Genomic DNA, 22,694 nt, shown 5'->3' on the forward strand with positions numbered 1-22,694 from the left:
GGGGCGGATGACACGGCAGGCCGCGCGCCGATCCCGGGCGTGCACGCGCCGCCCCGCCGCCCGCCAGGGCCGCGCCCCGGCCGCCCCGCCAGCAGGGCCCGCGGGGCGTTGCGGGGCTCGGCGGGGCGCCGGCCAACGGCGGGCGCGGACGGGCAACAGGTGCGCCGCCGCCGCGGCTCGGCCCGCCCCTCCCGCCGCGCGCCGCGCCTTTACCTGCAGCGGCCGCCGATCCAGGAGCCGGGCCGCCGGCGCCTTCCCGCGGGAGGCCGGTCGCCCGGTGCTCGGGCGATCGTGGCCGACGCCTGGCCTGGGACTGCGACGGGCAGGCGCGTGCGCCGCCGGGAGACGCAGCCACGCGACCAGGCCTCAGGGTCTGCGACGTCCACCAGCGACCCGGCCGCCACTTCGCTCGGTGCCCCCGGCGACGCGCGCTCGCCAGCGTTCCCTCGCGGCTTTTGGTCCCTCCCTCTCGCCGTCCTTCTGGCCCCGCCCCAGCCCCGGGTTGTCACGGCAACCCGCGCGACGCCGGCCGCGGAGGAGAGGCGTTAGGAGGGCGGTGGCGCCGGGGCTCCGCCCGTGGGGCCCGAGAGCAGCTGAGCATGGAGCCCCAGAGTAAGGGCGCCGGGGCGGCGGGTGGGGCGCGGGGTGGCCGGCGCCTGCGCTGCGGGGCGAGGGCTGAGTCGGCGGGGCCGCGGCGCCGGCCCGAGCTCGGGAGAGCGCCCTTGTGAAGCCCGCAGGCCTCGCGCGGTGGTCCCCCCCTGCCCCAGTCACCAGTTCAGCGGATGGTTAGGAAGCCCGTCCTCCTTCCCTAAGACCAGCTGCCCGGCGTGCGGGGCTGGGCAGCGAGTTCACCACGGAGCCGCGATCGCCACCCGCGTCTGCCCTGGAAGGAGAGGGACCGAGCGGTCCCCAAGCACACTGGTGTTTTGTTACAAGTTTACGAGATAAGACTCGCAAATTTTTGTGCCTCCCTATCTTCCTTCCTTCCTTCCTTCCTTCCTTCCTTCCTATTATTTATTTATTTATTTATTTTCTCGTTCTGTTTCCCCACAATATTTGATGTATGGCCAAATGTGTACAGTTTGCAGTTGTCAGATCTAACAGAACTATTGCTTTATTGCCCCCCATCCCCTGAAACCTTTCAGGGACTTTGTCCTGTGCAGGTCTTTCCTTGTCCTGGCCCAGCCATTTTATTGCCCCTTTTGTTCTTAGAAAATTGACAGTGTTTTAAATGGAGATCAGAAAGATCTTAAACCTTTATACAAAAATGCAGTTTGACTCTCAAAACCAAGTCTTCTTGAACAGTTACAGAAATTAAGTATTCAGACCAAATCTAAAATTCTTTGGGGGCTATGCTGATATTTTTAAAGGGTCGTTTATTTCCAATAAGAAAGTTTTAAAAACCTTTTCCTTTCTTTTAACTCATTTGCTAAGGAGAAAGCTTACAAGTTGGGAGTTATGGCTGCTAGAGTTGATAGGATTTTTATACAATATTACATTTGTAACTTTTTGAATTCTACATTGTATCTAACCTACTGAAGGAAGTTAAGCATAAGCAATGCTAACATTTTTCTCTGTCAAAACAGATGCTAGACTATGTATCTTCTCTTCTTGGAGAAGAAAATAATTTGAAATGAAATTAACTTAAAAAAGAGCAGCCTTATTTCTTCAGGTTTATGTTATTGTTTAAACGTGCAAACTATAAATCTCAAAATCTCCAGTGCTCACTGTCTTTATCCATTCATTCATGCATAGTTCCTAATAGGATACAGCTCTATTTTAGGATTGGGGATTGAATGATCATCACAGGAAAACTAAGCAGAGACTTGCACAAGAACTACTGGGATCTAAGATGAACAGAAGGCTCCCTGTAGGAAGCAAAACCAGGCTTGCAGAATGAGGGAAAGGGAGTCCAGACAGAGGAAATCCCTTGTGCATAGAGATACCCTGACATCTGAGAGAGTAGCAGGGCTTGGAAATTTAAGAGTAGGGAGATTAGTAGAGCTGCAGCTTTGGGGGTGCCTGGGGGTGGGAAAGGTGGAGGAGTGTTGGTTGAGAGAAGAGAAAATGAGGAGGGAGTGGTGATGCTGGAAAAGTGAGCAGGATGCAGATCAGGAAGGCTTTGTAAAATTATATGAGAAATTTAATTCAGATGTGCAGTACACAGTATTATCTCATTTCATGGAATTTTTAGGTGGAATATATTTATTTATTTTGGTACTGGGGATTGAACCCAGGGGTCCTTTACCACTGAGCTACATTTCCAGCCCTTGTTAGGTAATTTATGCCTAGGAAATGGCTAGATTTATTCCTTTTCACATATTTTTAATGCTAATTAATTTAATTTCAAATAATTCAAATAACCACCACTTACCTTAGGAAATTCTTTCACAGTATAATAAACACCATTTGGGGTAAATATTTACTAAGTCATTCACAGTAAATTATTTAAAAGGACAATATTAAATTATCTCTAATGTCCCTTTTAACTTCACTGTTTATATCCAAGTAGATTCTACCTGAGACTGAAGTTATTTCATTCTGTCAAACATAATGGAAGCACTGTGAACATGATTACAATTATACTATAATTGTACTGTTGTTACATTATTATACTTGCCTTATGGAACATATTTTAAGGTTGGCATTTACATAGAACCTTTAGTTATTGAGGGTTTCAAATAACATTTTACAATAGTAGTTGAATGTACCATTAGTAAATTGATGAAGAGGAAAGATCCTTCTTAATTGCTTTTAAGGATGAATCACTTAAAGACACCAAGGAAATGCTAGAGATAACCCTGAAGCCAGTCACATCCATTCTGTTTCCACACCCTTGATTTTCCATTACTTTTAGGAATGACTTTTGTTAACTAAGTCATTAAAATCCAATAAACATAAACTCTTCGAACCCCAGAGCCAAATTTTGCTGTGGGAATAAGCAAAGGAATACAGGGCTGCCACTGTTCTACAGAATAATGACTGGTCAATGAGCCTAGAAATGATTCCTCAGGGAAAGGGCGAATCAAATAGTTTGTAACCTTGGACTGTGCACTTGGTTTTCACTGTTCCATCTTTAATTGTTCTTTTCCTAAACTAATTGCACTATTGGAAAGATAACCCATGCATAAAATAACATGGAAAAGGCACTTTTTTTTCCAACAGTACTATCTCTTCTCTGATTTCATAGTGAGTGACAATACCAAGGTTTACACCAAATATAAATACAAAGTAAATAAACAGACAAACCTGAAAAACCACAATCTGGTAAAAACTATATCATTGAGATAAGACCTCTTAGCTCCTGATCCCCAAACCGTCCAGGTCAATTACAAATTTGGTTGATTATGTCAGATTAACTCTATATGCATATAATATATATCCTTTATATATAAATATTTCTTAATATATATTTTTATACACACAGATATACACACATGTGCACCTGGGCCTGATTTAGGTAGTAGTTTTCTGCTACATATCAATCTTTTAAAAGAAATGCTAAATGGAGATCTAGATTATTCTAGTCACTAGGGGACTGGTGCATACACTTAAACGAATGGACTTCTTTCTCTAAATGTGTTTCTCCACTGGTCTTCCCCAATTTCTCAGCTACACCAGCCTGAAATCTGAATCCTCCTCCTCCTTGGGTTCACTCACCATCCCTCACACCCACACTCTTTCCACCTCCGTGTCTGTTTTTTCACCTTCTAAGAGTCCCCTGAATGTGCTCCTTTCTGTCCTTCCCACTGGAACCTCCAAGTCACTATCTCACTTAAACAAGATCATAGGCTTTCTGATTTCTGCATTTCCTCTCCCCTGCTCTCACTGGTGCTCCATCTGGAAGCCAGAGTCACTTTTCCAAGATATATATCAGACTGTGTCCCTCACTCCTTTGCCCAAAAACCCTCTCAAATTCTTATCTTGACATAGTCCCCTCTTCAAACTTAGTACATTTTGGATCCTAGAGATATCATCCTCTTTATAATCACTGAAGCAGACCAAACTCCTTTCAGGACTTTACCTCTGCCAGCAATGTTACTCCCTCCTTCTGTAGTGGGTATGACTCCTCATGTCCTTCAGGCTGTGTTTAAATGCCACTTCCTTATGGAGTCCTCTCCTGACTCCCTAAAGTAGTTAGTGCCCTGTCCCTTATGTTATTTCTCTCTCTCCACACACCTCTTCCTTGTCTCTCTCTCCTGGGGATTGAATCCAGGGGTGCTGTCTCACTGAGCTATATCCCTACTCTGTTTTTTTCTTTATTTTTAGGAAAGTCTCACTAAGTTTCCCATATTGACCTTGAATTTATGATCCTCCTACTGAATCTTCCAGAGTGACTGAGACGACAGGCGTGTCCACTACTTCCAGTTTGTGCTTTTCCCTTCAGAGCAGTAATTACAATTTGTAATTATTTTGTTATATTTTTTTTTTTAAATCTACTTCCTCTACCAGACTGTGGAGTGATGGAAAAGGTCAGGGACAGTCTTGTCATTCTGTTCCTTCTGCCTAAAGGCAGTGTGCCCTAATCAAACATTGATTGAACAAATAGCATTGCTGTTAACAGCTGGATGCCTAATTTTATTTGCTTAACAATATCATATTGTGCTTTTTAAAAAGCAGAAAGCCCTTCCACCCTGTAGCAGATATGGTGGTGCCAATTTGAAGTGCCTCTTATGGAGTATGTTTGGGCAAAATTAATTTAAATCAGATGCTTATAAATGTCAGGTCTACTTTAAATATGTGTTTCATTTTCTTATCTAAATGAGATGTTTTAAGAGTCTTATTTTATCCATGAGATTAAGGAAATAGGTGAAGTAGTCTAATTTTTTTTTTTAACTAAATGGCTATTAGGTCATAAGACCTAACAAAATCTTTGTAGTACCATTGAGTACTTTCTTATTAATTATCTGGGAGACTAGTCAGAATTTTAAAGTAACTTCTTACCTCACCCAGGAACCATTTAACAAATCTGTGTAACAATTTTTTTTTTATCAACTGGTCCCTAAAGAATATTAACTTTATCAGTTAGATTATAACTCACATCTCATCATTAAGAAATATTTTTGTAAGTCAAGTTTAGGACTTTTTTTTTTAAAGCAATTTGAAAGCATCACCTTTTAAACAGTTCTATTTTAAAATTCCCATCAAAATACTAAAAGCTGATGCAGTCCTGACCTCTGATGCTCAGTGAACACCCCAGGAAGGGACAAAATGATTCGGTGGTTAAAGCTGTGTCCCCAGAAGCTTGGCTTCCCCCGACATTCTCTCCGTACCTCTTCCTGCTGACTTGCTGTACTTGATCTTGACAGGCAAAGGAAAGCACTGTTAGGACTTGTCTGATCTGAACCAGCCAACCAGATTCAAGGAGGGGCTTGTGGTCACCAGCGTCATCCAAGAATGACCTGGATGACTCATTAAATTCAGAAGGTGGTGTAAACAGCTCATACATATGTTGTGTGCTTGAGTGTTCAAAGGGGCAGAGCTGGAGATGTTTATCCCGGGGATGCTGGGGATGTCTCAGGTCTTCTTTTATAGAAAGCACACCCTTTTTAAGACACAGGAGCCAGTTCTTCTAGCTGTGTCCCCTTCTCCTTCCAGGTCATCAGGGACCCTTCCTGGGCATCTCATTTTCCTCTTTTGTCTCCTAGCCTCTGCCTGGAATGCACTCACTGTCTGTCTATCTCCCAGATAGTACCATCTCTTAGTAACTTTGTTTAACCTCCTTTCCTAAATACAAGTGAATTTCCCTCAGTATTGTGTCTGCTTTTTTATTGGTTCTTTTGTTATTCTAACATGCTCAGCTCTCTGGTGAGAAATTTCCTTGAGGGATTAGATCTTCACCCTTCAGATACTAGTGAATCCCTTATTCACATTATTACAAGTGAAAGAAGGAATGGGAAAATCAGTCACAGAATTTTAATTTTTAAAATGATCTGCAAATCTTGTTTACCCAAGACAATTAGCTACACGGCCTAAAGACTTGTACAAGTACTTTAGTTCTCTAGTTGAGTAATGGAGCCCAGGTTGAGTAATATACTCAATACTTACTGAGTGTAATATTCCTCCCTAGGCAATCAATACTTGCTTTTTAATTGAAGTTATGGATATAGTAGAACATTTTAAGTATGCAGTTTGATGCATATTTGCAAATTGAACATATCATGTCATCATCACCCAGATAAAATACAGAAAATTTCTTGTACCCCAGAAATTATCTTCCTGTACTTTTCCAGTAACTGCTATTGGGATTTCTATTATGGTGGATTAATTTTACCTCTTTTGAACTTTATTTGAACAGAGTGGTATAGTGTAGATTTTTTTTTTCCTTTAACACCTTTTGCTTTACATTTTATGATGGGCTTAGAGAAGCTGCTTTTGCTAAAGTACAGAGTCTTTGGCCTGCAGATGCAAGTATCTGAAAGAAGGATAAAGGTTGGCATCTCTGCTTCATTTTGTGTCTGTCTCCTTAACTTTGTGAACTGTTAAGCTCTGCATGGAGGCAGGTTGATCATTTAAGGAAGTCATACCAAAGAATTTATCTAAACACTAGTAATACAAGGTTTATTAGCCCTAAATTTACCGAACTGACCTCATCCTCCTTGAAGACTGAGGCAGGATTTGCCATATTCTGTTTCAGTCCCCTTGGGTTATACCTAGAAGTCATTACCCTACTCAGTGGATACTTTCCCCACAAGGAGACTGCCTCCCTAAGAAGGAGTGATCATCTCATGAATTCCTCCCTCAGGATCCCAGATCTGATGGATTAACACCCTAAGCAACAAATGGAAATTGGCCCCTAAGTGATAAAGACTTCTTCAGAGACACCTTGCAGAACCAGAGCTAAGATAATGATCAAGCAGACCATAGCTCAACAAGACGGTTAACTATGCAGACCTCTCACACCTGCCCCAATTCCTCCTCTATTTAAAACTAAAGCTCAGGCTGGGGCTGTAGCTCAGTGGTGGAGCGATTGCCTAGCACGTGTGAGGTACTGGGTTTGATCCTCAGCACAACACATAAATAACAAAGTTGTAAACAAAACAACAGCAACACAGAATAACTAAAGCTCATGTCAGTGCCTCCAAACAGAACTGAGATGCTGGATCTAACTCTGCCTTCCCAGCGTGCCATATTAATTAAAGTTCTTTTCCTGATTTTCTGTTTGGTGTTTGAGGGGAGTGGCCAGAACTGGTCTGTTGGGCCCCTGAAGTCAGGCCTCCACTTAGACTCCAATTGCACTTTTACCTGTGAGATTCAGCAGGCTGCCACACAGAACAGAGGGTTTGCCTCTTTCATTATTATACAGTGTCATATGTAAGCATATCTCACAATTTATTTATCTGTCTTTTAGAGGATAGATGTTTGGGTTGTTTTCCAGTTTGGGCTATTACAGATAATGCCTCTGTGTATTCTCATGCACATCCACATGTCCTTCTGTGGTGTACCCCTAGGAGTGGAACATGCTGCTCCTGAGTCATGTTCAGCTTCAGTAGATGTTACCAGTGTTGCAAAGTTGCCCTGCCAGAACTGCATGAGAGTTTAGAGTTTAGTTGCTCTACACTCTTGTCAATGCTTGGGTTTTGCTCTTTCTTAGTTCAGCTCGTTTAAAACATACACAGAAGTATCTTGCCATGGTTTAAACTTTTTTCTCAATGACTAATAATATTACATACTTTTCCATATATTTGCATAGGCTACTTTCATCATGCACCCGTTCAAGTCTTTTATTCATATTTCTATTTGGTTATCTGTTTCACAAAATCTAAGAGATAATAAAGGTTGGCTGTTTGAAGCCACTAAGTTTTGGGGCACTTGGTTCTGCAGCATTGAAATCTGATCCCATCTTGTGATATCATCTTTTACCATGGAACCTGGCCTTTCTGGTTCCCGCCTACACTGGTCTTTCCCATTTTTGATCTATGTTTTCATGTTACTCTTCCTGGGTTTCATTATACAGTTACAAGTTTTAAAAGTCAAAAATTTTGCAGGAGTGTATAGTGAGAAGCCATGTCACAATACTGCTGCCCAGTTCCTGTCCTCAGGCTACAGCCATTATTAGTTTGTTTACCATTTCTGAGATAGATCAAACATGATATGTACAAGCAAGTTATGTGTACTGCATTCTTTTATCTGCCTTGAACTTTGCTGTTTTCACCTAATGTTATGTTTTGGAGCACTTGCTATTTAGTACATAATGAGTTTTCTCATTTTTTAAAAATAACTATTTTGTTGCATGAATTTATCATAATGTATTTAACCAGCCCACAGCTGATGGAGATTCATGTTGTTCTCATTGTGAAGCTGGGTGAAAGATGCCCACATCCACCAGGTGCAGTGGTGCACACCTGTAACCCCAGCTACTTGGGTGGCTGAGGGGAGGATTGCAAGTTCAAGACCAGACCAGGCAACTTAGACCCACCAATCTCAAAATTTTAAACTACAAGAGTGGGACACAGCTTGGTGCTTCAGTGCTCATGCACAAGGCCTGGGTTCCATCCTGATAGCAGCACTAATAACAAAAACTATCACCCTAGGAGTGTCAGATGGGCCCATTATTATCCAGGCGGGCCAGGTGTAATCCATCACATGCATCCTTCTAAGAGGGAGGCAGAGGGCCGGAGCCAGAAAGGTGCTGTGAAGATGGATGCAGAGGTTGGTGAAGCAAGGTCAGGAGCCAAGAACTGTGGGAAGCCTCTAGAAGCTGGAAAAACACAGAAATGGACTGTCCTCTACTGCCTGCAGAAGGAATTAGCATTGATTTTAGCTCTACAAGACCCATTTTGGACTTCTGATCCCCTGAACTGTAAGAAAAAAGTTTGTAGTGTTTTAAGTAACTGTTTGTAGTAATTTGCTACAGCAGCAACAGAATACTAGCACAATTTTACAAAGAAAATTGCAGTGAAGAACTTTCTGTGTCTGACACTTTACATGGGGTAAAAGTATATCTAAAGAATAAAGATCTAGCTGGGCACAGTGGTGCATGCCTGTAATCCCAGGTATTCAGGAGGCTGAGACAGGAGCATTGCAAATTGAGACTCTGTCTCACTAAATTGAACGTTTACCAGTGCAGGTTTGCAGGTGCCACCCTGGGGACCATGTCTTTAACAGATGGACCTCTAGGGGACATTAAACATCCAAACTACAGCAACCCCCCCACAGGGGATGTACCAGTTTACACTTTCAGCAATGATGTACATGAGTTCCTTTTTCTCCAGACTCCTCCACACAGCATGTTACCAATCTTATGTATTTTATTCTTTCACTAATGAAAAATACCAGTTTCTTTCAACAACCTAATTACCAAATGTTCTTCATGTGACATGTTTAAAATCTCCTTCAGTGTTAGAACTTGGTCTTCTATTCTATTCTCACCATTTACCTTCCCGATTCTACCACCTTACACAGAATAGGTTCTCTACCTAGACTGAGAAAAGGAAAGAATGAGTAATGTATGGTGGTAGAACACATTCTATTCATCTGTATTTCTTTTTTTCTTGTCTATTCTTTCTCCCCACCCCTCTTTTTTTTTGTACTGGGGATTGAACCCAGGGGTAAAACACCAAGCTACCCCCCTGTCTTTTTATTTTGAGACAGGGTCTCACTAAGTCCCTTAGGGTAGCCTAAGATCCTCCTACCTGTCCGTTGAGTCATTGGATTATAGGCAAGTACCACCAGGCCTCGCTTTTCCCTGACTATATTTCTATGAAGTCCTGTTTATGAGAAGAAAATGTTTTGTACTAAAATGTCTTAATCACAATTATTGATTAATGAAAACCAAGGAATCTGTTGCTTGGCAACGTCCTGATCATTGTGGATGTTAACTCATTGATATAAGGTGGAAGCCATGAGCACATGGCGTGTGCATTCTGTGCCAGTGGTAACTATTGCGGATCTTCCTTCTCTAAGGCTCACAGAACCTCAGTACCTGGAGGTAGCTGCTCCTTATCAATTATTTACACATGAGATAGAACCTGTTTGTCCTACCATATTGAAGGACTAACACCTGTACCACAAACTCAAATATCTTTCAATGAACAGTGAACCCCCTGTATTCCTCCTCTCTTAGGGATCAATAGTACCTGCATTTCTTGTTTCTAATGTATTGGCAACTTGAATTAATTACTTTTTGTAACCTGAATTCTTTGAAATTTAAATTGGTAGGGTAAAAGTACTAATCATAAATCTTAAGCCCTTGATTAAAATGTTTTAATCTATCTAATATATGGTGGTTAACTTCAATATGAACCAACTTAGAGTACATGGTTGGAATTTTAAGAAACTTCAAGAAACCATAATACTTCATGAATTATGTATCATGGAAATGCAAAACAAGACAAAAATCTATTGACAACATGCACAATTATTTTAATTTTTGTTTCCTGAAAAGAATGTGAACAGATGAGGCCTTTTAAGAGAATCATGTGACTTCTTGCTATTCTGAATTGATGCATATTGACACAGACACTTAACAGATGATTCTAAAGTTACATTGATGACTCTTCATCCTTTTCTGAGTATGCGCCCACATTTTGATTGTTGCTCTTGCGTGACACCTAAACTCTGTCTTTTGGTGGTCTGCCAAAGGAAGGGATGTTTGTGAAACTGACAACTGTCCTAGGGCTTGGTGCTCCATGAGCTTTGTTCCCAAATTGGCTGTCAGATGGTAACTTGATTACCTTCAGCATGAGTCAGGCTGGCTCACCACAGCTGTTTCTACTAACACTTTCTCCTCTGATAATAGTCATTGCCACCACTCTTTCCAACTGGCATCTGTTTACTTTGAGTTAATTTTAGATAGAAATGGAATAATGTACAAAATTGTGGCAATGCGAATGACAGTTGGGAAAGGTAGCTAGGAGGGGCAGGGAATCTGTCTGGTCTGGGTTGCTATGTACCTGCTGTGGGATTTGTAGCACGTCATAGCAGTGCTGAGCCTGCTGAGACCTACCTTACAAGGTTCCTGTGAAGACTGAAGGAAATAAAGCGTTCTGGTGCCCACCACGGGCTTGGCTTATGATCACTGGGCTTGTTGCACAAAATGTTTGACAAACCATGATAAGACCTGTAAGAGGACAAATGTAGATCCCAACTGATCAGCTGAACAACTGGATGTCTGAAAAGGACAGAACGTTGAAGGTAGTAGGGAATGGACCTGTCTTTCCAGAGCCGTGGGTATCATGGGGATCTCTCTACATGAACCCCAAACCTCTTATTGAAATTCTTCAGGTGTTTTCTGTCACCATTTAGAATGATTACTTCTGAACTCCCTAAATTCTCATTACAGTGTAGAACACTGTTCCCTACCCTCAATCAACTTCTTATGGATGACAGTGTTTTTCAACATAGTGTTTCTGGAGGCCCGACTTCAGGGGTCCCAACAAAGCAGCCTGGCCACTTGCCCCAAACACCAATCAGCAAGGTAATGGTGAAGAGCAGGAAATGGACTTTAATTGATATGAGTGATACCCAGCATCTCAGCTCTGTCTGGGGACGTTGACATGAGCTTTGGTTTAAATAGAGGGAAAATTAGGACAGGGGTGAGAGGACTGCATGCATAATTTAGCAGTCTTGATGAATGTGGTCTGGTTGATCATTCTCAGTTCTGGTTATGCAAAGTGGCCCCAGATAAGTCTCTATCCTTGGGAGGGGCAATTCCTACTTGCTCTCTAGGATGTTTATCCATCAGACTGTGATCCTGAAAGGGGGGAATTCACTTCCCCTGGGAGGACTGCCCCTGCTTAGCGGCAGTCTCCCTGTGGAGTGATGTGCCTAACTCCTGCTGCTCCTGGTGGAGTGGGACAATGACAGGAGATTGCTAACACTACTCCAGGGGTCTGAAACTGGAGGCTGCAAAGCTTGCTTCATCTGTAGCGGGACAACATAGGTTAAGTTTCAGGCTAATAAACTGTGTATTACTAGTTTTTAGATGAACACTCCTTAAATAATTAGCATGCCCATGTATGAGCTGAGTAGGAACCTGAAGACAAATATAAAATGAAGGCAGACATGCCAAGCTTTATTCTGCCTTTAGTTGCTCATGTGGCATCTGCAGGCCTAAGAAAAATGTCCTGCTTCTAGCAAAGGTAGCCTCTGTAAGTCCTTGTTTCAACAGCATATATAAGGTTACACTGTTCACGTTCTAAATTTGCATTGCTTTCTTCATTTTCCAAAACTCCATCTTAGCATCTTATTTTTTTTCTTTTGTCCCAGTAGTCTTTTCAGATGGTCATTTCTTTATCCCATCCTTAGCCTCGGCTCCTCTGTGAGGTCCAGGAGGCCAGCCTCTTCACATTGTCACTAGCATGTTAGTGTAGCCAATTAGGCACCATAGAACTGGTTGAATTGGTAGTTGGAAGACCTGAACATGTAGGCAGGGTTGCATGCTTGAGGACAGAGAATGCTCAGTAATATGGGAAAGGAAAGACTGGCCCAAAGCCTGTCTCTCTCACCATTCCTGGTGGTGCTGGGGTGGAGCCCAGAGCCTCAGGCTTGCTGGGCAAGTGCTCCACGGCTATGCCACACCCCCCAGCCCCCAAAGCAAGTTTCTTAACCAGATTTTCATTATTAAGGGAACTCCCCAATTCTCTCTAAGAAATAAATACTAAGGAATATAAATATTTTCCATGTATGGTTGAGCTTTGAATAAAAACAAAGTTCCCTAAATAGCTAAGATCCCCCCACTGCTTCACCTTCAAGAATAGGTTGTCTTCCCAATACTGCCCCTGTGGCGTTTCCTCGTGAGGACTATGTCATGCAAAATTTATATTAAATTGTTGACTTTTTTTCCTTGTTGATCTGCATTTTGTTAGAGGAGTCACAGCTGAGAATTCAGGTGGGTAGAGGAAAAGCATATTTTTCCTGCCTTACATAGTTCTACTAAATATGAGGCACCTAGATTAGCTAAGTTGGTAGAAGCAGAAAGTACATGGAGGTAGCCTGGGGTTCTGGGGCAGAAGGAATGCAGGACCATGTCTAATGGGGTAATTTAAACCGAGAAATCATAGATAAGGTTAAAATATAAGTAAAGCCAGTTTTCTTTAGGTGTAGAATAGAGCTGAAGATTGGAAAGCACAGGTCAGGTAGAGCACACAAGCATCCGTGGAGGAACAGTGGTCCTGGGCTTTTAGCTACAGGGAGGAGTGGGTCGGTGCTGCTTAGAGATCTTGGATGGATATAAACAAGATTGAGGCAATTCTACTGCTAGAAACTGATGCAAATCAGGTGGTCATAAACTTTGTTAAGTCCACAGGAAAGTCCAGGTCAAGAAGCAAAACTGGTTGCTCTGGTACTTCTCAAAACTTACACGGTGTTAGAATCTAGACAAATCAGTCTCTGGTGAATTTAGTTCCTGATGATGTCTGTATGGCTATCTCCCTCCTGTCAGAAAAGGATTTTTTTTTAACCATTCAGTGGCTATTTTTAACTACTTTACAGAGTTTGAGTTGGGGATGACAGAAAAGTTTGAGAGTTGAATAGAGTGACGGCTGTGCAATGATATATACACACTCAATGCCACTGAACTGTACACTCAAAGATGGTAAAAATGGTAAATCTCATGCTATGTATATTTTACTGTGATGAAATTTTTAAGAACTACTTATTTCAGCACCTGTTAATTACTAAGTGCTTTATGTGCATTTTATCAATTCTTCCTTTCTTTTTTTTTTTTTTTTTTTTGTACTGGGGATGAACCCAGGGGCACTTAATCACTGAGCCACATTCCCAGCCCTTGTTTATATTTTATTTAGACACAGGGTCTCACTGAGTTGCTGGGGGCCTCATTAAATTGCTGAAGTTGGCTTTGAACTCTTGATCCTCCCTCCTCATCCTCCCAAGCTGCTGGGATTATAGGCATGCACCACTGAGCCTGGCATCAATTCTTAAAATAATCTTGCATAGAAAATATCCCTAGTTCACAGATGAGGAAACTGAGGCTCAGAGAGGCTAGCTGTTCGCCCAAAGAGTCACAACTGCTTTGATACAGGCCTTTATAAAAAAAATGTTAAATTGGGGCTGGGGATGTGGCTCAAGTGGTAGCGCGCTCGCCTGGCATGCGTGTGGCCCGGGTTCGATCCTCAGCACCACATACAAACAAAAGATGTTGTATCCGCCGATAACTAAAAAAATAAATATTAAAAAAAATTCTCTCTCTCTCTCTCTCTCCTTCCCCTCTCTCACTCTCTCTTTAAAAAAAAATGTTAAAATTGTGTATTCTTTTTACCCCATTTCTACATGAAATAACCAATAGAATTAAAGTCATATAGAGACCAACTAAAGATTGCTGGGATAGATTCAGTCAGCTTATAATTAAAAGGTGAATCAATAGGAATGAAATAGATGAAATGGAAATCTGGGAAATACATAAATTTTAGTCCACTGAAGGAACTAGAGGTCAGCTACTCTTTGCCACAGAAAATATTCAGTAAGGAGCTAACTTCGAATATCATTATTCTGGGGAAGTATTTAATGTCAAATGCAAACACTAGGAAACACCTCCTGGAGGTGAGAATGTTTCTGTGAATCTCTGATGGCCCATCTGCACATCTTTAGAGGGGAGGATTTTTCATCTTTAAACCACATGGACGTCAGGACCTGCTAGCCTTCAAGCTAGTTAGTGGGGGTTGCTGCTGTTCCATTGTCAAACACCAACTGTGACTTTTAGAAAGGACTGGATTTTTGTGGGATACAAAGAATTTGGATTGGATCAAAGATGTGTAAACCTAGCTGATCATGACACCTTCAGGTGATTCTTTTTTCCCCCCAAATTTGGTTATTTTCTGTTTGAGTTTTGTTTCTGACCTGATTTTTAACCAACTCCAAAGCTAGGTGATTTTACTTTGATAAAATTGTATTCATTCTCTTGGGAGAGTACAGTCCTGATTCCTTGTTTCTGTCTGTAATGATTTTGGAAATTCTGAAATTTTTATTACTGTGATTTTTTTTTTAAATGAGTAGACTATAGATTTTGCTAATCTTATAATCAATATTAGTTCCTTAGTTCAAAGGACACTGAGACCGTGTATAATAATATAGGAATAAAACCTGGGCATGGGACCTCCCTCCTGCCTTTTGCACTGTCTCTCTCCTTTTGGGTGCTTTAACCTGCTGGGTCTATTTTGTCCCCTTGCTGAGGGGCATTGGCATACAAATGTAACTTTAGGCTACGGTGAAGAAACATGATATACTATGCTAAGAAGTTAGCAATTGTTTGGCTGTACATTGTGCTTTTTGTTTTTGCTGGACTTCTGATATAGACTAAATCTTCTCTTCTGTGGTCATTGGGTCTTCCAGAACTATAAGGACAGGTTAGTTTGGTTTCGTGAGGTAGATGTGACTTTGGATTAAATGCTTCCTTCCAGCTGTTCCCTCAGTGTCCAGGTGAATTTATGTTGCTCAGCACAGTTGACTAGATTTATTAAGTAGGAAACTTGGGGAAGCTTTTTCTTTTTTGCTGAAATGTTTTCCTTGTTTAGAAAACTTGTACTACTCTGTCTCCTGGCATAATCCTAGTAATAACTGCAAATACTCTGGAAAGGTTGTTTTTGGCAGAAGGCCACATAACTACTTCTGCTTCTCTGTGATTTATGAGTAGGGCTGACAAATTGTTAAAAAACAATGATCATAAATAGAGAATATGTCAGAGGTTGGGCTCTCCCACTGTGCCTGTTGAGCTGGGAAGAGCCCTGAGATCCTGCTGTCTCAGCGGTGACGCCTCAGTTGCACCCATGATTGGTTTTGCAAATTGTTTGCCAGAACCTGAATCTGTAGTAGATGAAGCTTCATGAAATTAGGTGAGACCTTTTGATTACGACCTCTTTTTTCTTTTCTTTCCTTTTTAAGAGGTCCTAGATCTATTTAAAAATCAGTTTCTAGTACATTTTTTAAACATCTGTGTTTATCTTGAAACAGTGCTTATAGATGCTTCCCATTGTTCTTCTGTGGGGCTTTAGAAATTCTGGCTTAGTGGCACATACTTATTTTGCTGACCTTCTAATTATTCATTATTCAGCAAACATATCAACTTCCCTGCTTCCTCTTCCCTGGTCTTGGCTATTTTGCATAAGTTTAGAAATGATTATTGGGTTTCATAAAACTGGTTGGGATTTCTATTGGGATTACACAGGTCATTTTGGGGGAGAACTTTACAATGTTGAATCTTCTGATTCATGAGATTCTCTTATCTTCCCCTTTTATTACATCATCTTTGGTATATTTCAAAATTGCACAATTTTCTCCATGAAGGTATTATACATTTTGAGGATTTATTCTAGATTCCACTCCTGGAGGTAGAAGGTCTACTGTAGAGCACATTGTGATTTGTTTCTTGGTCCTTGGGTATAATTGTGTAAGATTAGGCAATTACCCTTTAGGAATTGATGATTATTATAGTGAAATTTTTCTAATTTTATCTTGAGCTGTAGGCTATTTAGGATGATATTTCTCAATTTCTAAACACATGGTGTTTCTAGTTACCATTTCATTTCCCATTCTTTATTGTGTTTTTTTTAATCAGAATTTGCAATCTATTATTTCACATCTTTGAAATTTTTTTACTTGCTTAAACACTCAAGTATGTGGTTAATTTTTGAAATTGCTTCACATTTTCTTGAAGTATAATCTGCAGTTATTAAGGGATCTTGTGTTCTTTTTATGTCCAATTGAGTCTTTTTTTTTTTCGAATTTTGTTACTGTATTCATCCTTCTTAATCATCTTTATACTTTGTTTATTGAGAAATATGTAAATGAAATATTTGTGGATTTTTCTTATATTTTTGTCATCCTTTGCTTTTGGAAGCTGTATTTGCATGCATATTACATCAAAAAATGTCTTTGTGATTTGGACTATTATCAAAATGTTTCCCTCCATTTAGGAGTACTTTCAATTTTATGTCTGATTAATATTGCTATGGTAACTTTGGTAAGACTCTGCACTGAGTTCGCCACATATATATATTCACATCTTTCACTTTAAACAATTCTGTAACCTTACATTTCAAATATAACTCATAAACAACATGTAATTGGATTTAGATCATTTAATAATTTAAACTGGGTTACTTAGTCCATTTGCATTTATTATGTATCCTGACATACTGGAACACTGTATGTATGGTTGTATGACTGATGGGTGCAAATGTATGTGCATATGTGTTTGTGTCACCTTGTTTTGTGCTTTCTATTTCTCCTACTTGTTTTCACATGTTTTGCCTTCTTTTAGGTTTTCTTATCTAGTCATTTGGAAGTCTTTGTCTATATCCTTTTAGTGTCCTCCTAATTTCAACATGCATACTTAAGCTATGAGAGTGTAAATTTAGTTTATTCTTTTCTGGGTGATATAAGAACTTTACAATTAATTCCTCTCGAATTATGCTTTTGTAGTCTATTTTAAATTTATTTTCAACTTTTTATTGTGACAAAATTGTAGATTCACATAAAATTGCAGGAAATAATATAAAGAATCTGGACAGAGTGGTACATGCTTGTAATTCCAGTGACTTGGGAGGTTGAGGATGGATGATGACAAGTTTGTAAGCCAGTCTGGGCAACTTGGAAAGACACTGTCTCAAAATAAACAAAAAGTACTAGGGATATATTTCACTGGTAAAACACCCAGGGGTTCGATCCTTAGTACCAAAATAATAAAATGATGTAATAATTTTAGGTAAGATTCCATATATCCTCTGCTCAGTTTCTCCCAAAGTTATTGTGTAAGGATAGCATAGTGTCGAACCAGGACACTGACATTCATACACTCACCAACTACTCAGGTTTCGCCGTCTTCTCTTTGCTCATTTATGACATGTGGTAACACAGATATACCACCACCACCAAGACGCCCACAATTCTATTTGAAGGATCCCTCATGATACTTTTTCTTTCCTGCAATTTTTCTCTCCTCTCCTAGAAATTTGCTCTTTATCTCTATAATTCTGGCACTTCGAGAACACATACAAATGAAATGATACAGAATTCAGCACTTAGAGATTTACTTTTGTTCAGTCAGCAGAAATCTCTTAAGGGTCTATCCAGTTGTTTAAAAATTTTTATATATATATATATATATATATATATATATATATAATTTGTCAATGGACCTTTATGTATTTACACATGGTGCTGAGAGTCGAACCCAGTGCCTCACACATGCCAGGCAAGCACTCTACCACTGAGGCACAACCCAGCCCCATCAAGTGTTTTGACAGACTTTCATTTTATCTCATGGGATATTACTTCTATTATTTATATATTTAGTTTTTGCTTTATCTACAATCATGGCTTGGATTTGGAGTACTCCCCTAAGTCATGTGCTAAAGTCTTGGCCCCAGTGCAGCAATATTCAGAGGTAGGGCTTTTGGGAAGTGTTTGGCTCTAACCTCATCAATGGATTAAGCCATTGATAGATTCATATCTGAATGGACTATTGGGAGGTGTTAGAAACTATAGGAGGTGGGACCTAGTTGAAGAGGATGAGTCCTCAGGGTGTGCCCTTGGGGACTATATCTGGTTTCTGGTTCCTTCCTCTTTCTGGCAGCTTCCAGGCCAGGAGGTAAGGGATTTCACTCTGCTGCACACTCACCACAATGGTGTTCTACTTCGCCACAAGCCCAAAGCACGGGGCCAAGAGACTGGACTGAAACCTAAACTGTAAGTCAAACAGACTTTTCCCTCCTTCACGTGGGTCTTGAGGTATTTTGTCATAGTGACAAAAAACTGACCAGCACATCCACATGTTCATTTTATTGTTTTCTGCTTTTCATTTCTTGTATCTCATACCTTCCACTTGGGATCACTCTATTCCTGCCTGGAATTCTTATTTAGTGTGGTCTGCTGAGTAAGTTCTCTTAATTTTTATGCATATTAAACTGCCTTTATTTCATTCTTATGCTTTAAAACTTTTTATTATGTGTAAGATATTAAGTGTACAGATTATCAAAATACAACTCAATTTTCATAATTAACACACAAGAAATGAACATTGCCTGCAACTCAGAAGCCTGGCTATGTTTCCCAGTTGCCATGCTTGCCTCTGCCCAAAGTATTGCCTACCAGGGCTTCTCAGACGACCTTTGCCCTTTAGCAACAGAATCTTGCTTTACTGGGTCTGGCTTCTTTCCTGACATTAGGCTGTGAGACGTGCCCATGGTGTTGACAGAGCAGTGGCTGGCTCATCCACTGCTGTGGACTTTGTTCCACAGTATGTTGTCCTTCCTGCTAGGGAGACCTGTGGGTCTATCGTAAGTCATCTGCTGTGGACTTTCTTGTACTTAACTTTTGGTGCAATTGTGTGTATTTTATTGGATATATATTGGGGAGTGGAAGTGCTCCATAGGGTTTATGTATGTTTGACTCTAAGATACTGCTAAAAATTTACCAGAGTGGGCACATCAACATATTCACTAGCAGCTATGAATGTTTTCCATCCTTAACCAATGTTTACATAATCAGATTATGTCAGCTTTTTAAGAATTTTAAATTTTGATTTAGGCATTCTGGAGGGTGTGTAGTACTATCTTCTAGTGTTTGTAATTTGAATTTCTTTGATGACTAATTAGGCCAAGCATCTTTTCATATATTTAATATTGGCCATTTGGTCATATTCTTTTGGGAAATGCATATTCAAATTTCTTGGGTAACTTTCCTATTGGGTGGTTTGTCTTTTTTTTTTAATTGATTTGTAGGAATTCTTAAATATATTCTAGATTAAAGTTCTTTGATTATATTTTCTTCTTCCTGGTGGTTTGATTTTTTTTTTTTCACTCTCCTTAAGGTTTCTTTTTTGGAATAAAAATAATTTTGATATAGCCTATTTTATCAGTCTTTTCCTTTAAGTTTATTCTTTTGTATGTGTATGTGGTACTGTGGATTGAACCCGGGGTGTTCTATCACTCAGCTCCATCCCTAGATCTTTTTTGATTTTTGTGACAGGGTTTCACTGAGTTGCTGAGGCTGGCCTTCAACTTGTGATCTTCCTGCCTCCGCCTCTGGAATTACAGGTGTACACTACCACAACCAGAACAATCTTTTCCTTTATAAATAATGTTTTTGGTGTTCTTTGTGACCACTTTTTGCCTAACCTAAGGTTATGAGGATATCCTATGATGCATTTTAGGAATCTTTCCACATATAGTCTATAATTTATCGAGGATTGTTTTTTATGTATGCTATAAAGGAGTATTTTTTTTTTCATATCACTAACTGGTTGACTTGACACTGTTTATTGAAGTGACTGTGTCACCTTCATTATAAACCACACACCATACATATATAGACGTGTTTCTGGCCCTTTCTGTGGTTCCTTTGTTTGATTTGTCTACATTTTGTTTGATTCTAGGAATAAGAAGAGGAAGTCCTTGCTCTTAAGGTGTTTATAAGGTAGTGGAGGAATGAGTTAAATAACTTCATTATAAGGCACTACAGTTGAAAAAAGAGTTAAAATTGTGCTTGTATTTAAGGTTTTAGAATTAAACTGTTAATTTCTTTACTGAAGTGACTCTGATAACGCAGTAGGAAAACTGTTTTCATAATTGAAAGTTATTTTGCTTTTGATTACTTGCCTTTTCTTACAGTTTGCCACATGTAAATACCTCCCAGCATCTACCTGGGAAGGCTGGGTAGGACTGGGGCTGCGAGGGACTCCCTGCGGGCAGTAGGTGGCGATGTGGTGCAAGCAGAGAAGGATTCGAGGTGTCCGTTTCCCGGGGAATGAGCTGTAGTTAGAATTTCTGTCCCGAAGGAAGAAAGTCTGGTCCAGAACCAAGCGGAAGCCCACTGCGGGGTGCGGGGAGGAGTGCATGACGAGAGCCTTCCGTTCATTTAGCTGGGCCTAAGCTCTGTGCAAAACCCGCGCCGCTCAGCCGCCTACGCCGGGCGACGGCAGGCTCCTGCTGCAGTTGCCCCTTACGTGGCGCTGCCTGGCAGGCCTGTTGCCCTGGGCCTGCCGAGCGAGCGGCCAGGACCCTCGGTGCTGCAGCCTGGCCTGGTGGAGCCTGTGCTGTTTGCGTCCCTGGTCCCATCTATCGGGGGCGTGGGCAGAATTCCTCTCCCCTCCTCTGCTTGTTTCGCCAAAGGTGTCCCACTCCGGTAGAGGGCAGAGGGCGGGGAAGTCTCTTCCCTGTTCACTCTGGCCGTCCATAACCCTCTGTTGCTGCATTGATCCTAGTTTGTAAAGGGATTATCAGCTCCGTGTGTCTGTCTCCGGAAGTGTGGTTTTCGGGAAGGTGGGGGCCCTGTCTGTTTGCTCACTGCTGTGCCCCATAGCTTAGCCCCAGTCCGATGTCCTTTGATGTAGACGAATGCACATGAGATGACTTCCCAAATTAGCTTCGGTTCTTAGTTGCTGGGTGGAACATAGATCACAGACCTGCTATCTCTCATTCGCCATGGTGAGAAATTGAAGTCTTGCTGTGAAATAAATCCCATTCAGGGATAATCAATGCTTTGTGGTTCTGAAACAATTCCTTAAGAATTGTCCTTGAGGGGAAAAAAAAAAAAAAAATCTAAATCGTAAACACAAAATTGATTATAAAGGTAAGTATTTATTTAAAATCATGAAAAGAACAACCAATTAAACTATAAATGACAAATATCACAAATACCAGAAAAATAACATTTGCTAACTGATCACCAGAAATATTTTCATAACTTTCCTACTATTTTGGCTGCATGTCATTATATCACCTTTATATAACAATTTTTTTTTTTTTTTCTTTTTGGTGCTGGGAATCCATCTGGGGGCCTCACACATGCTAGACAGATGCTCTACCACTGAGCTACATCCCCAGCCCTTATATAACAATTTTGTAATAACTTCTGTGGCCAGAATAGAAAGATAATTTAGTTTTTCTATTAATATAGTTATTAAACTTTTTTCCTTAGTCTAAAACTGTTAGACTTCTTACATAATTTTCTTGCTATGTTATATAATATCTGCATTTTTTTCCAAGCTAATGAGGCCCAGCAGGAGGCAGGCTTGCCTACTTTACCTGCTCTGCATGCATCAGACTGTCTGCAGGTAGTGGTGTGCTTGGCTGCAGGTTTTCAAACTAGAGGGAAATGGGGAACCTCCTTAAAGCATCAGGAGGTTACATGCAGAGAGCATGAGAATAGGATGCAAGATGCATATTAGTTTTAAACCTCGGGCACCAGACTTTACAAGGCTATAAATTTGAGCTTACAATTTAAATTTGGTATTTTTTAATCTAAATTAGTCATCTTGGCTTCCATTATAGTCCTTTAATCTGTTTTCAGGTATTTGTACCTTTTTTTCTTTAGTACATAAGTGAAATTTGAACATACTTTTAATTGAAGTAAACCATACACAGAAAAATGTCCATATTGTGAGTGTATGGCTTGCTGAATTTTCTCAAAGTAAACCTGCCTGAAGTTCTCCAAAGCCAGAGTGAGGAGAACTTTGCCACACCTCCAGAGCAACCAGTGAGTTCCCTTCCAGATTCCATCTCCACTTCTACCGGAATAACCGAACCCTGACTCCTGAGAGCACAGGTTGGTTGCTCCTGCTTTTGAACTTTGTACAAGAGAAGCCATAGACCAGGTGCTTGTTTGAATCTGGCTTGTTTTCCCCAAGTTAACATTAAGATTCATCTATATTGTTGTACAGAGAGGAAGATTCTTCTCCTCATTGCCATCTCATTGTGTGAATAGACCACCATTTATTTGTCTGCTCTACTGTTAAC

The 22,694-nt window shown here is 40.7% G+C and overlaps 1 protein-coding gene across 2 annotated transcripts in view; it reads left to right on the forward strand.

Annotated features, from left to right (window-relative positions):
- Positions 1-536: 536 nt before the first annotated feature.
- Fank1 (fibronectin type III and ankyrin repeat domains 1) overlaps positions 537-22,694 on the forward strand; it is a 72,538-nt gene continuing 50,380 nt past the window's right edge. Inside the window, exon 1 of one of the 2 annotated variants that reach the window (XM_077105439.1) lies at positions 537-612. In XM_077105439.1, the coding sequence (XP_076961554.1) occupies positions 600-612 (13 nt within the window). In that variant the 5' untranslated portion in view covers positions 537-599. Of the gene's footprint in view, positions 613-18,611; positions 18,646-22,694 lie in introns of those variants that run through there. The other variant, XM_077105440.1, reaches the window with a different exon arrangement.

The sequence above is a fragment of the Callospermophilus lateralis genome, chromosome 15 (assembly GCF_048772815.1).
Source record: "Callospermophilus lateralis isolate mCalLat2 chromosome 15, mCalLat2.hap1, whole genome shotgun sequence".
NCBI lineage: Eukaryota > Metazoa > Chordata > Mammalia > Rodentia > Sciuridae > Callospermophilus > Callospermophilus lateralis.